The following is a 15,592-nucleotide window of genomic DNA, read 5'->3' on the forward strand; positions in this document are numbered from 1 at the left end:
AATCCAGAACAGAAAAAAAACAAATATCATCAAAGAGTACATAACAAGTAGAGACACCGGATTTAAAATGTAAGGTTCTGCATCTCTCACTCATTCCTGATCCAAATGCTAAGTATCTAAGCTACGTCACTCTCTTTCATTTGCATCCTATATATGAAAGCCTCAATTTATCTTAGGGAAACAATTATGAATAGATATGTATTAAAGATGTTCACTGAAGAACTCAAATAAATATTAGCTATTAATTTTTTTATTAAGCATTCCAACAACAAAGTATTGGATAGCCATTAAAATGAGAGGTTGACAAACTTTTTCTGTAAAAAATCCAGATAGTAAATATTTTAGGTTTTATAAACCATACTAATACTGTAGTGGCAAAAGCAGTCACAGACAATATGTAAACAAAGCAGCATGACTATGTTACAATAAAACTTTATTTACAAGAACAGGCTACAGGCCTATTTGCCAATCTGTCACAGAAAATGTCATGATACAACAAATGTTCATCATTTTAAATAAGGGTATAAAACCAAGTATATCAAGAGCCAATTTATATGAATAAATACAAACAAAGCATACCCATGCAAACACAGAGGAAAGAATAGCATGATATACACCAAAATGATAACAGTGTTTATCAATAAGTGGTAAAACGTGTAAGTAATTCTTACTCACTTCTCTATGGAATATCTTTCCACATATTCTTCAACAAATATGAACTATTTTGTCATCAGATCTTTTTAAGTTAAAAGGTCAAAGGAGAGAAAAAAAGACGATAAGCCTAAGACATTTTCTTAAGTGAAAAAAGTAAGAGAAGGGAGGGTAGAAAAGAGTCCATATTATATATATGAATGTATGTGCAAAGAATACTTCTGAAAGGATTATATAAGGAACTACAAATATGGCTGCCTCAGAGTTAGTCTAGGAGACTGAGGATGAGTTCTGAGGGAATCTTACTATACCTTTTTTTGTCTTCAGGTTTTTCTACTATGTGCATTTTTTTAATGTAATAAAAGCAAGATGTTACTTTAAAAGCAAGGAAAGAGGTTGGGGGGCAGAGGGAAAAAAAGAAGTAAGGAAAGAGAAGCTGACTCCCCATCTCTTGGTCAGTGACTCACACGAAGGCAGAGGTAGCACTGGGGCTCGTCTGGACTGGCATGACGTCAGCATAGGTCTCATCCAGAGATAGCAGGACATTGGCAGCTTGCTGGCCTGACTCAGCAACAGCCAGCAATCGAGGAAGGTCCCTATAGGCATCTGGGCCAGCCAAAATATCCACCATTTTCTCCCTGTTGAGGATCTCCTCCTTCAGTCTCTCAGCCATGCAGCCTGGGAGGAAAAAGAAATAAGCTGAGATCCGTTCCCAAATTCATCTGGTCTCACGACTTCTTTACAGTACACATTTTCTCCAGTGGATCAAAGACGAAAGCACAGAAACTTCTCTAAGAATTTAGCATCATCCCTTAAATAGGCCCAACACTCTATACCTCTGGAACTTGCATATTTCTATATAAGAAAATCAGGAAAAGGGCTCTGCAGCAATTCAATTACATGCCTGACAAAAATTAAACCACCATCCAAAAACATTTCTAGACATGAACCATCTCTTTTTTCAATTTAAAATTACTTGGTACTACACATAAAAACTATTTTGTGTCAAAAACTTATTTTTTAATAAAATTTATCTATATACAACTGCCCTTACACTCTTTTTCTTTCATGTTGCCCATGTGCATGTGTGTGCTCAGTCATGTTCAACTCTGTGACCCCATGGACTGTAGCCCACCAAGCTCCTCTGTCCATGGGATTCTCCAGGCAAGAATACTAGAATGGGTTGTGAGGCCCTCCTCCAGGGAATCTTCCCAACCCAGGGATCGAACCCACACCCCTTGCATCTCCTACATTGGTAGGTGAGTGCTTTACCCACTTGGGAAGCCCTATCACCCATAATATGTATCAAAACCTGTAAAAAATGAGTTATCCATCTATGCTGGTGTCTTCCATAACCAAGAACCATCCCATAACCAAGAACCATAAACCATTGCTGTTAGTAAAACTATAGAATTTGAAAGTCCCTTTTCTTAAAAACACCCTTTAAAAACATTTAAGAACAATTCTTGATTGTACAAACATGTTTTTTTTTTTGATTGTACAATCCATGTTTATAGCAGCATCATTCACAATAGCCAAAGAGTGAAAGCAACCCATGTCCATAAACAGATGTCATACGTACATACAATGGAATATTCAGCCTTAAAAAGGAAGGAAATTTTGATACACACTACCACGTGGATGAACCTTGAGGACATTGTGCTAAGCCAGTTACAAAAATACCGTATGATTCCGTTTATATGAAGTACCCAGAGCAGTAAAATTCATCAAGGCAGAGAGTAGAATGGCAGTTGCCAGCGACTGAACTGAGGGAGGAATGGGGCAGTCATTACCTAACTGGTATGGAGTTTCAGTTTGGGAAGAAGAAAAAGTTCTGGAAATGGATGGTGGCAATGTTTGTGCAACCACCTGAATATACTGTATACCACTGAACTAACTGTGCCTCTGGAAGAGGTTCAAAAGGTAAACTTTATGTTACATATACTTTACTGCAATTTAAAAAACAAAACTATTTGGGAGATTTCTAACACTACACACACACACACACACACACACACACACACACACACACACACACACTCCTTCTATAATGAAGGAACTGAAATGGAACAAAACATCCTAGCTAATCCACATTCATCTGTGTAAAAGAATAAGCTCCAACCTTTGTTTCAATCCATCATCAAGACGACCAACTATTCCACGATGGACACAATCTATTTTTAAGGTTAAATACATTGACTAAATTCTGGGACCATGAAGGTACAGGATATTTATTTTTGAAATATGCCTCCCAGCTCTCTAGATCAGAGCTGCCCAATAGAACTTTCTAAGATGAAGGAAATGTGCTTTATCTATGCTGTTCAAACTGGCAGCTACTAGTCAAGTGTGGCGAATAAGCAGTCAATATGTGGCTAATGGAACTGAAGAAGTGCATTTTTATTATTATTTAAGTGTAATTAAATTTAAATGACCACATGTGACTAGTGGCTATCATACTGGTCGGTGGATAGCTGGATCTTCACTTGGGCATGTTTTAGGAATCAAAATGAAAGATACCTACCTAATAAATTCAAACTGTCCCTTAAGACTCCAAACTCTCTCCTATCCATTACTCTGTGCTACCACAAGCCACATTAGACTAGGAAGGACAAATCACTTTCTGAGTACCTGTTACTTTCAAGGCACTAAGAAAAGTCCTTTTATGAGCTTCATCTCTTAATTCTACAGCTTCTGACATTAAGTACAAGGGCTGAATGGGATGTAAAAGACTGAGAATCCAGCATCTAAGGGAAACCCTAGCATATAAAGCTACATGGTGCCCAAGTCTCAAAAAACTTACAAAACCTGCAAATTACCAGATACCTAGAATCCCAATCCTCAGAGGTACTCGGGAGCGGAGCCGTTTGGACTTCAGGGATTTGAGCTGATGTAAACGATTCCAGATGGTCTGTTCAGCCTTCTCCCTACAGAGATCAAAAAAGGTAGACCTGAACCTGAAAATAAACTACAGAGCAACCTAAAAGAGCACGACAATGGGAAAAATGGGAATTCCCTGGTGGTCCAGGGGTTAAGACTCCCAAGTTTTCACTGCCAAGGGCACAGGTTTGATCCCTGGTCAGAAACTAACATTTCACAAACAGTGCAGCCAAAACCATTCCTAAAACGAGACCTCTCTACACATCTACAAATCCTGACGAGCCTTTAAGCCAAACTCAAAAACAACCTGTTTCACAAAGACTTCCCAAACTCTCCTCAGTTAGAGAGTTTGTTCTCCTATCACTTTAACTATTCTTTTCCCTGTACTCAGCAATTTCTCCTTTTTACTGTTTGATTTTTTTACCTAGTGCTTTCTGCCAGATGTTAGAGCTATTTGTGTACCTGTCTTAGTTCCCACATCAGACTAAGCTCTGTAAAGTCGGGCTCCATGGAGGAAAGGTTCATTTCTGAATCTCCCAAAGCACCTAATTCAAAGTCCTGCAACAAAGACCCTCAGAACTAAAATGCTGGATTGACTGATAATACAGCCAGCTGAGGAAACAACACTAACATGCCATGTACACAGAAACAAAGTAATAAACAGAGTATGTTCACTTGTGATGGATGCCACCCATCTCTGTCAGAAGAACTCTGTCCCTAGCCACTAACTGGACCTACCCCTTATGACGTGAGGTACAGCATAAACATGTGCAAGAAAAACCCCAGGAAATGTTGGGCAATTCAGCACACTCTCGGTTTCCTCATCGATAAAATGAGTTTGATAATAGCACCTACCTCATAGGGTTGTTATGAGAATCAGTCAGTGCACATCTAGTGCTCAGCACAGGACCTGACACAAGGTATACGCTCCGCAAATGCTGACCATTCTACCAGCACTATATTCACTTGGAAAACTGCAAACCTGCTGACTCAACGCCATGGGTTGGGTCACCCTGGCACTGCTGGCTCTGGCATTTTACAGAAGATTTATTCACTCTCTAGGTAAAGAATAAATTCCCACCTGATAGAACATGTGACAAGGAGAATCACATCAGCCTGGGTAGAAAGCAAGGAAAAAGAGGAAAATTATGATCTTTGAAATCAGCCTTGTAGAATCATTACCCACAGTCCCTTCCAGCCCATACCCCCGCCGCCAGATTGTGGTGAAACACATAACATAAAATTTACCATTTTAACCATTTTTAAGTATATAGTTCAGTAGCATTACGGACACTCACACTGTTGTTCAACCACTACCACCATCAACCTCCGGAACTATTTCACCTTCCCCAACTAAAACCAGTAGGCATTAAACACTAACTCCCCATTTGCCTTCTCCTCGCAGCCCATTTTCAACCTAGTTCTTTGCCTGAAGGTGAGCACCACCATAAAAGTTTCAAAAATAACTGCAACAAAAGTACACCTCGGTCCCATACTCCTCACTTCCCTCAAGGGAACTCACTCTCACAAGGCCACAGCCTGTTCCTGAAACTCCACCTAAGAACTAGCACAAATGCAGAATCTCACCCAGGCCCAGGAAACGGGGAAAGAGGGAAATGTGTATACCTCCTGAAGGCTATTGGTCCGCAGGTAGCCACTCTTCTCTAAGATGGACCAGGCTATCTCTGTGTCATTCACGTTCATCTGGCAGCCATAAGTCTCAAGGTAGACTGCAACGAGAGGGCAATTCCACAGATAAGAAGACAAAAACGGATCACATGTCTCAAAAGGTTGCCTCCCCAAATGTCCCAGAAACACCTGAGGCACCTGGTTAGTCACTTAAGTACCCTGATGCCTCAATTCAGAGACACTATTAATTGCCAGATGTACCCCCAAATTATTAATAATGAAGCCTTTTGGAACAAAAGAAATATTCATTATATACACACACCAACTATAAGTCAGACCATTTAAAAGTGGGGAAAATGTGCTCCTAGGACTCAAGAAATATAGTTACACAGAATGAGGTTCTCCAGCCTCTAGAGATAACAGCGGTGGCTAGAGGGTCAATAAAGCCACAAAATAAAAATGAGGCAACGTCCTACAGTAATTCCAAACATCTTAAATGAAAGTAAGCATGGCTAACATGACATAAAACACATCTACACAAAGTTTTAAGAACATCAATTTCACACCTGAACAAACCCCTTCAAACTAAATCCCTCTATCAACCCCTATCCCACCAACACACTTTAATCCACAAGCCCAAATAAATCCTAAATGGAGTTAAGAACTGAAGGACAATCACATGAAAACCAATAGAAAATAGCAGTAATTTAAAAAAAAAAAATCAAGAATTTTTCTAAACGTTCCTTGGCTCCCTTTCTTTGTCTAAAAAGAGAAAATACCAAACTTATATCAGGGAGAGACAGAAGGGAATAACAAATTTTAAAGGACTACAAAAATCTGAGAAGTCATGAGGTACACAGGCTCCTCGATTTACCAATTCAACGCCTAGACATTTACTCTAGAAAAAAAGATTCTGAAGAAGCAAAACTATCTCTATACGTGTGAATATGTGTATCTGTGTGTGTGTACATACTAATGCACTTTTAATAGTGTTATGTAGAATATAAAAATTTGTGAAACAACCTAATGTCCCAACAATCGGAAAACATCATGGTACAGCATGTGATATTTCGCAACAATTTTTTAATTTAATTATGAAGACTGGTATTTGGAAGAATATTAAATGAAAATAGCACATTACAAATAATCTAAACCATATGAATGTGACCAAATCATTAAGAGTTATAAATGGAAGCTTTTTTTTGAAACAGTGCAAAAGTCTGTTAGTCTCTTAACGTCTTTTCAAATTTTAACACATTTTAACTGAGTGCATTATGTTTCTAAGAAAACCTCTGTCGAAAAGGAAATGGCAACCCACTCCAGTATTCTTGCCTGGAAAAGTCCATGGACAGAGGAGCCTGGCAGGCTGCAGTCCATGGGGTTACATGACTGAGCATGTGTGCACGAGGGTGGAGGGAGATGGGTTGGTAGCAATAAAGTGGTAAAACTGAAAAAAAAAAAAGAAAACCTCTGCCTAAGCATAATGATTTTCTATAGCACCAATTGTGAAACCTGCCTTGTAACTTAGGATGATCTAAAACTCAGAACAGAGATTGCAGGGTTTCCAAAGGTAACAGAAGAGAAGACTCCCCAGGACTTCCACCCACAAGTTGCACGTATCAGAACTGTTAAGTTTCTTTATATTATTGCTACTTGGTAGAGGCTGATGATTCCATGATTCCAGCAGCCTTTCTACCCTGTTAACCCTCTACTGAGGGTTAACCTTCAACTGAGTTAACCTACTGAGTTAACCCTGTTAACTCCAAAGCCAGGTATATAAAAGATCTCTTAAGAATCAAGCCATGAGCACTGAAAGGAAGTAAAGCAGGAAGTCCAAAGAGAAGTAAAGTTAAACCAACCTCTTCTCTGCCTTCCTAAAAGTTCATCTGCCGTGAGATACGGGGGTGGGTCCTCCATTTCTGAAGAAGACGGTTTCTCTGGAGGAACTAAAGCACTCCTTAAAAAATCCTGAAAAGTCGGTCCAGTGGCCAGCCTGGAGCTGAAATCCTTCCCAACTCCATCCTCCTGCGGCCTCTCTGGACTGGGACATGCAGAGCTGGGGATACTGCTGTGTGCCCTGCAGGTCCTGAAGAGCAGCCAGGACACAGAGGCCAAGGGCCCCCGCCGCAGACACCTCTGGACTCGGAGAACACACTGTAAAGGATGCATGGCACTAAAGGAGCCCACAGCCTGCAGGAGAATGACAGACAGCACCAAAATTTACTGAGCACTATACACAGGGCACCACCCTAAGCATCTGAGATATATTAATACATTTAATCTTCATAAAAACCCAAGAACATACTCTTAATAATACTGTCCCCTTAATAACATTTTAAAGATGGAAAAACTGAAGCAACTTGCCAAATATCACAAAAAGTGCTAGAGATGAGATGCAAATCCAGGCAGTCTATTTTCAAAACAGAGGAGTGACAGAGATGAAATGAGAAGTCCTGACAAAATAACAAAGTAGCACCTTGTACCAGGAACAGTTCCAAGGGCTTTAAGTGGATTAATTATTTAAATCTTTACAGCAATCTTGAGTAACATAGGCAACAGACACTATTATTATCCCCATTCAGAGAGGAGGAAATAGACACAGAGAAGGTGAAGGACTTACCTAAGCTCCCACAGCCAGTAAGCAGCAGGGTGGGGATCCAAATAAAGGTCTGAATTAACATAAAGCTGAAGATGAAGCTCCAGTATTTTGGTCATCTGATGTGAACAGACAACTCATTAGAAAAAAGTCTCTGATGCTGGGAAAGACCAAGGGAAGAAGGAGAAAAGGGTGTCAGAGAATGAGACGGCTGGATGGCATCACCAATCCAATGAACATGAACTTGGGCAAACTCCAGGAGATGGTGAGGGACAGGGAGGCCTCGCATGCTGTAGTCCACATGGTCGCAATGAGTCAGACACGAATGGGTCACTGAACAATGACAACAATTAACACAAAGGCTGTGCCTCTAACCACCTTGATACACTACCTCCCCACACTGTGAAAACCACTTACTGAGGGCATCTTCCTCTGTCTTCCTTCAAAATAAAGTATCTAACGTGGGGGCACCATAGGCCTGATCAGTGACTCCTTCTACCCTCCAAGAGTTTCACATTACTACCTTCAAACTTCCTGCCCAGACCCTCTCACACATGGCTGAGGGGCATAGAAAATGGCACAATCTTTACAGTGACCATTTTGCCACCTTCCATCAAAATCACAAACACACAAATCCTAGATAATTAATAAGGACCTACTGTATAGCACAGGGAACTCCACTCAATACTCTGTAATGATCTATACAGGAAAAGAATTCAAAAAAGAGTGGATATATGTACATGTATTAATGATTCACTTTGCTCTATACCCAAAACTAACACAACATTGTAAATCAACCATATTCCAATAAAATTAAGAAAACACACACACAAACCTTTTGACCCAGCAGTTCCATTCCTAGGTACTTATCCTACAGACAGACCCTTGCGTGTACAAAATAACCTGTGCCTAAGGATACTTGATGCCTAACAGCACCCGATGCCTAACACTGCCTAAGCAGTGCTTCTAACAGCAAAGAAATGGAAAAGATCTAAACATCATCAATAGGGGACTAGTTAAACAAGTCATAGCACATCCATACAACGGAATAAGATGCAACTGTTAGAAAGTGAGGTTGAATAACCAAAGCAGGGAAGCAAAATGCTACACTAGATATAGAAGGCCATCCACAGATCTGTGTAGGAAAAAAAGCATGAAAATTCAGGTACATATTTGTAAATATACACAGTATCTTGAGAATGCCTAAGAAATAGTGGGTGCCTCCCAGGAAGGAATCTAGGTGACTCAAAGTATTAATACAAAAGACGGAGACTTGCTTTCCACCACATAGTTTTAATGGACCCCACATCTCCAGCCTGACTACCTCACTCCACTCATACATTTTTGTACCAATCTTCATTAGCTTCTAGGCTTTTACACGTGCTGTCTTCTCTGGATGGCACATCTTACCTCAACTGACTTAACCAACTCCTACACTACTTTTAGTTTACTTTACTTCCTCTTGGAAGCCTTTTCAGGCCACCACCGCCAAAGTCTAGGGGTCCTCCTCTGGGTTCTCAAAGTCTTCTTCTAACTATCACAAGACTCATCACACCTTGCTGTTATCCCTTATAAGCCAGAGGTCCCTAAAAGCAGGAAACAAATTTCATTCATTTCTACATCCTTAGTATCTCCCATTCTAATAACATGGCAGGTGATATACATGTAAAATGAGACCGACGTGGCTTGTTACTTCTCCAACCTGGTCACCTGTTGTACATGCTACCAGCACTTAGAAGCAATGTCAACCTACTTTCAAGTGACGCAGAACAGCAGACTTTCAGTGTGAGTTTTAAACTCACCCGTTTCTGCCCCTTACTTGCGTGACCTTGGGCAAGTCAAATACCTATCTGAGTCACCAATTCCACCTCTGTTAAATAAGGAAAAAGTAATGCCTACTCTCAAAGAGGTAAGAATTAATGATACTAAAACCTAATTTGACATACGGTAAGTCTTCAGTAACTACACTTTTGCAGCCCACACCTCCTTTGTTGGTGGATATTGCTGTTGTTGTTCAGTGTCCGACTCTTTGCGATCCCATGGACTGCAGCAAGGCAACCTCCCTGATGGTGGATATGGAGCATTGAGATTAAGACCTTAAGAGTCAGAATCTGATCCAACTGCTGCTTCTCCAGGTAACTTCAGGCACCTGGAATCAAAGTTCTGGGACCTTCCATTTCCTCATGTGTAAATGGGAATAACAGTACCTATTACAGCACCTATCTCCATCTCTGTTGTAAGGATGATATATGATAATACAAATAAAATGCTTACATAGCACAATGTAGGCGCCTCTGTGCGGCCCTACATTAACTGGTAGTTGACAATAACGATGTCAACGATTTCAGTAGCCTCTAGTCAACATAAATAAACAATAAAGCATCCCAAACCTTTTACTGGGTGATTACAACGTGGTAGGCGGTGCTAGGCGCTTTTCACGGATCACCGTATTTGATCCTCAGAGCAACTGTGAGGCAGGTTCTATCATCCACTTTTTCACAGGTGACAAAGCTAAGGTTCAAGGGGAAGAGAGGTGACTCGTCCAAGGTCACAAACGAATAAGCAGCGGAGCTGAGGTGAGAATACCGAGAGTCTGACTGCAGGCTCCGCGCCAAACCCACAGCCCCATTCTCCCCTTGGACACTGCGCATTCCCGGGTCACCGTGGTCCCTCTAGCCCCAGACATGAGCCACAGGCGAGGGCGCAGGCCACCTTAACCGCGCGCCGCTCACCTTCCGCAGCCCGACAATCCAGCGTCCAGCCTAGTAGTCCTCTCGACTAGCAACCTCCCGGCTCGTCCGTCTGCGGCTGCGCGCGCATACACGCAACTTCCGTTCCGCCGCAATTTCGGTCCGGGGTGTTCCGTCCGGCAGAAGTGCGTCGTCTATAGTGTCCGGGGTGGGCCTGAGCTTCTGCTCCACTGCTGCCCTGAACCAAGTGGTAAACCCTAACCGGCATGTGGCAACGGAGCGCTTGAAACGTAGCGAGTGCTAGTTAACTATGTTCTAAGTGTAAAACACACACTGAATGTCGTAGAAAGAAGGCCAGTTGTCTCATCAAAAATTTTTATATTGATTAGGTGCTGAGATAATATTTAGGACTTACTGGGCTAAGTAAGTGTATTATTTAAGTTAGTTTCAACTGTTAACTTTTTTTTTCTTTTTTTTTACTGTGGCTACTGAGAAATTTTTAATTATTTACGTGGCTCACTTTCTGTTTCGGTTGGACAGCAATGCGCTTTAAAAAGACTTCACAATTCACGTTTCCAGCATAGACCACCCCCTCTTACCGCCCCTGCTGGATTCACAGACCCACAGTTCCACTGTCTATGGGGCACCTCCCCTTTAGATACCCATCGACCCGCCTCTAACTTAATACCGAATTCGTCATTTCTACACACATCCTCACCCAAAACCTGTTTCTGCCTAGTCTTGCCCACCTCAGACCCAAGCATCCTCCCAGTTGCACTAGGAGAAACTCATTTTTGTTTCTTCCTCCACAGTCAGAAAGTTCTGTCCAAAATGTCTCAAATCTGTCACTTCCTATTCTCCCGTTCTACCCCTGCTGCAACTCAAGCTCAGGCAACCATTGTCTCATCAGAAACGACTGCAATAGCCTAACTGGTCTCCTTGCTTCTGGCTTTAACCTAGTCTCCTTCCCTGGTGGCTCAGAGGTTAAAGCATCTGCCCGCAATGCGGGAGACTGGGTTCGATCCCTGGATCAGGAAGATCCCCTGGAGAAGAAAATGGCAACCCACTCCAGTATTCTTGCCTGGAGAATCCTATGGACGGAGGAGCCTGATGGGTTACAGTCCACGGGGTCACAAAGAGTCGGACACGACTGAACGACTTCACCTACAGATGTATCTCCCACACAGAGCCTAAGGGAATATACTTGTTTTTTTCCTGAGGTCACAGGAATTCACCAGAGGTCCAGTGATTAGGACTCTGCCCTTTCACTGTGATGGGCTAGAGTTGGATCTGGATCCCTGGTAGGGAACTAAGATCCCAAAGGCTGTCCAGCCCCTCAGGAAAAAAAAGAAAAGTCAGATCACATCACTCCTCTGCTGAAAATTCCTGGTGGCTTGTCATTGCCTTTGCAATAAAATCCAAATTTCTTACTGTGTCCTAGGACCTGCATGATCTAGCTACTGCTTTCTTTTACTTCTCCAACCCACTTATTTCTTTCTTTTCCTAGCATGATCTCTCTAGTTGAATATACTTCAACTTCATAATTTTATTTTGCTTCTTCAATACCCCAAGCACCTATTTATCTCAGAGCCTTTGTATTTAGCCTTTTTCTGGAATGTTCCCCCAGATTGTTTCAAGGCTGGTGCCTTCTCATCCTTCATGTCTCAGCTTAAATATCAGCTCTCCAGAGAGGCCCTTTCTGACCATCCCATTTAAAATGCTCCCATTACTATCACCTCATTTTCTTTTTTTTAAATTACATCATTTTCTTCACAATACTTGTCACTATCCATAATGATAACATTATTTGCTTACTTACCATTGCCTAGTTCCTAGACGTTCAGCTCCCTGAGAGCAGGGACACAATCTGTCTTGTTCACTGCAATATCCCCAGGATCTAGCAGAGTCTGACTCATTGTATGGCTTAATAAATATTTGTTGGATGAATAAATGACTGCTTTATGTATTAGTTTAAGTTCCCCAGAAGCAGACCTGGAAAAAAGGACTTGAGTGCATGCAGGTGATCTCAGGAGACACTGATAAGATAGTCAGAAAATGAGACAGAGAAGGGGAGACATCCAATAAAGAGTGCGTTACCAAGCCAGTTACTGAGGTGGGCATCTGGGTCTTAATTCTGTTGCAGAGATCTAGGAAACAGTAAAACACAGATCTCAGAATTATTTCACCCAAAGGGGTAGTTATATACTAGCAACCACGGTGGAAATCTACTCCTACACATGTTAATGGGGAGGCTGTGGTTTGGGGGAAAGCCCTCTGACTATAAGATGCAGACAATGGCTCCAACACTCTGAATTACTGAGACTGTGGGGGCCCTGACAACCTCTGTTACAAGTAATCTCTTCAATATCTGATTGGAAGTCTATGAGGCTCTTATTGGTCTATTTTTCAGGTGAGAAAACTGAAAATACAAATAGGTAGTCATGTGCTTAAGCTCACACAACTAGTTATGGCAAAACTGGGATCCACCCACAGGCCAGTCTGATCCAAAAGCCCTTTTATCACTGACTGACTAATTCAAAGTCAGACTGGCTGAGTTCATAATAAGGCTCCGATGCTTATGATAGCCATGGCCAAGTTAGTCATCCTTGCTGACTTTCACTTTCTTTGCATATAAAGTGGCTGCTGTGTGGAAAATATGCTGCACTGAGGGTAGGAGGGTGGGGAGACAAATAAGTAGATCATTTAGGAGCTGTGGCCTTTGTCCAGGGATTGTGGAGTCCTGGGCCAGTGTGGTGTCTGGAGGCAGTGAGGAAAAAATAAACCCAGACTTTAGAAGTTTGAGATATACCATAATAAATTTCAGGGGCTTCCCAGGTGGTGTTAGTGGTAAAGAACCTGCCTGCCAATCCAGGAGACATAAGAGATGCAGGTTCGATCCCTGGGTTGGGAAGATCCGCAGGAGGAGGGCACAACAACCCACTCCAGTATTTTTGCCTGGAGAATCCCATGGACAGAGGAGCCTAGCAGGCTACAGTCCATAGGACTGCAAAGAGCTGGACACAACTGAAGCAACTACACACACATGCACACATACCTAACAAATTTCCTTCTGTCTCAAACTGCCCTGGGAGTGGATGCCCATTCATCCTGGGGTCCGGAAGGAAAAACATAAGAGTAGACCTGAGCCCAACCCACAGCCTAGACCAAAGCCACCCAGCCAAGCACAGCTTCTAATAGTCAAACTGCAGTCAACATGCAGCCCCAGAAGCGTGAAAATAAATGCCTGTTTCTGGGGCAACAGAGATTGGGGTTGTCTGATCTTTAGCATGCTCCTTCGGATGCACATCAGCTTCAGGTCCTTAGAGAAACCTGCACTCACCCTCAGAGAAGGCCAGGCCCCCGCTGACCTCTCTGATGTTTCCGTGTGTCTACCCAATCAGTCACACATTTGATTGGGAGAGCTTCTGCTGAACTTCTTTCCCCTGCACATGGGCACCTGTCAGTCTTGCTCCCAGCAAAGCAGCTCCTGGCCACAAGGATTAGCACAGACTAGGTGTACACTCTATATTTCTTGAATAAACAGTGGATTGACAGCAGGCAGATTGAGGTGGGCAAAGCTGGAATACCTCTGCTTACCTGCATTTCCCCAGGTTTATAGGACCAGTTCTGGTTCTGGCTTGTTACATGAATTCATGTGGGCCTCAATTTCCTCATGTGGGTGCTCGGTTAGAACTACTTAGTCTAATACAGTAGCTACTAACCACATATGGCTACTGAGCATGTGATATGCAGGTAGTGTGAGTGAAAAACTGAACTTAATTCCATTCTGATTAATTTTAAACACCAATACTTGATTCAGTTATTGGAAAACTTTAGTATATTTGGAAATAACTTGATTATGTGAATCTAATTTTTCACCTGTAAATTTTATGAAAATACCAATCAAAGGTTTCTAATGAAAATTTGACCTCTGAATAGAGATGTAGGTATAAAATACACAAATTTCAAAGGCTCACTGTGAGAAAAAGAATGTAAAACATTTCATTAATGAATTTGTACATTATGTACTGAAGTTCTAACAGTTTGGCTCTATTAGGTTAAATAAAACATTATTAAAATTATTTTCATCTATTTTTTCCTTACTTTTTAAAAGGCGGCTACTGGAAAATTAGAAATTACATATGTGGCTTGCATTATATTTCTAGTGGATAGTGCACGACCAGAAAGTCTCTAAGGTGAACAAGAGGTCAGAAGTCAGAAAGACATCATTTGAATCCAAGCTCAGAATTTCATAACTATGTGACTTTGGGCAAGTGTCTCTCCCCCTCTGAGCCTGTTTTCTTACCTGTGAAACGGAGATTGTTGTGCTTACCACACAGGTATGTGGTGAGGACCCCATAAGGAAATGCATGCACAGTGCTGAGCAGATAGCAAGCACTCTCTGAATGTACGCTATAATTACTATTATCATGGTGGTTTTCTGGACAATGCAAGCAAGTAAAGCCTGGTACAGCTTCCAAAGAAACACTCCAAGAAGCACTGGCCAAGCGTCCTCTCTTCCACAGGAAAGAGGCCAGAGGCTCTCAATGATGGTTTTTAAATAGGACCACAAATTCTTTGACATTCCTTTTATCAAGAGGTAGAGTCTAATTCCTCTCCCCTTGAGAGTGGGCTGGGATTAGTGACTCACTTCTAATGAATAGAATAGAGCAAAAATGACAGTATGTGACATCCAAGACTAGGTGATAAAAGGCACAGTGGATTCCTCTTGGTTCTCTCTTCTGTATCACTCACTTTGGGGGAAGCCAGCCACATTGTCATAATGAGGTGACTATGGTGAGGAATGAGGGCTTCCTGCCAACAGCCATGAGTTAGAAATATTGAAAACAAATCCTCTGATCCCAGTCAAGCCTTCAGATGAGTACAACTGACACCTTGATGATAACCTCATAAAAGATCCCGAGACAGAAACAATCCAGCTTAGCCCCTCTCAAATTTCTCACTCACCGGACTCAAACGATAATAAATGTTCATTGTTTCAAGCTGCTCAGTTTGGGGGTAATTTGTTCCACAACAGTAGATAACCAGTAGACTCTTTTTTCACCCTATGGTTAAAGGTCTGCTCTTCTGTAAGGAAACGGACTCCAGTCTTCGGTCTGGCCCATCTTGGGGCTACAAGGGCCACCAC

The 15,592-nt window shown here is 41.9% G+C and overlaps 1 protein-coding gene across 4 annotated transcripts in view; it reads right to left on the reverse strand.

Annotated features, from left to right (window-relative positions):
* Positions 1–15,535, reverse strand: part of CDK5RAP1 (CDK5 regulatory subunit associated protein 1) — a 63,534-nt gene extending 47,999 nt beyond the window's left edge. Inside the window, exons 1-8 of one of the 4 annotated variants that reach the window (XR_011489604.1) lie at positions 10,486–15,535; positions 10,144–10,264; positions 7,778–7,913; positions 7,017–7,347; positions 5,155–5,258; positions 4,610–4,644; positions 3,475–3,575; positions 1,119–1,329 (exon numbers count right to left, since the gene is read on the reverse strand). Coding sequence is in view for 3 of the 4 variants with exons in the window: in XM_020902518.2 (XP_020758177.2) it covers positions 1,119–1,329; positions 3,475–3,575; positions 4,610–4,644; positions 5,155–5,258; positions 7,017–7,326 (761 nt within the window). In the remaining variant the exon portion in view is untranslated. Of the gene's footprint in view, positions 1–1,118; positions 1,330–3,474; positions 3,576–4,609; positions 4,645–5,154; positions 5,259–7,016; positions 7,348–7,777; positions 7,914–10,143; positions 10,457–10,485 lie in introns of those variants that run through there. The other 3 variants (XM_020902518.2, XM_020902521.2, XM_020902519.2) reach the window with 3 other exon arrangements.
* Positions 15,536–15,592: the final 57 nt, after the last annotated feature.

Source organism: Odocoileus virginianus, chromosome 9 (assembly GCF_023699985.2).
Source record: "Odocoileus virginianus isolate 20LAN1187 ecotype Illinois chromosome 9, Ovbor_1.2, whole genome shotgun sequence".
Classification (NCBI taxonomy): domain Eukaryota; kingdom Metazoa; phylum Chordata; class Mammalia; order Artiodactyla; family Cervidae; genus Odocoileus; species Odocoileus virginianus.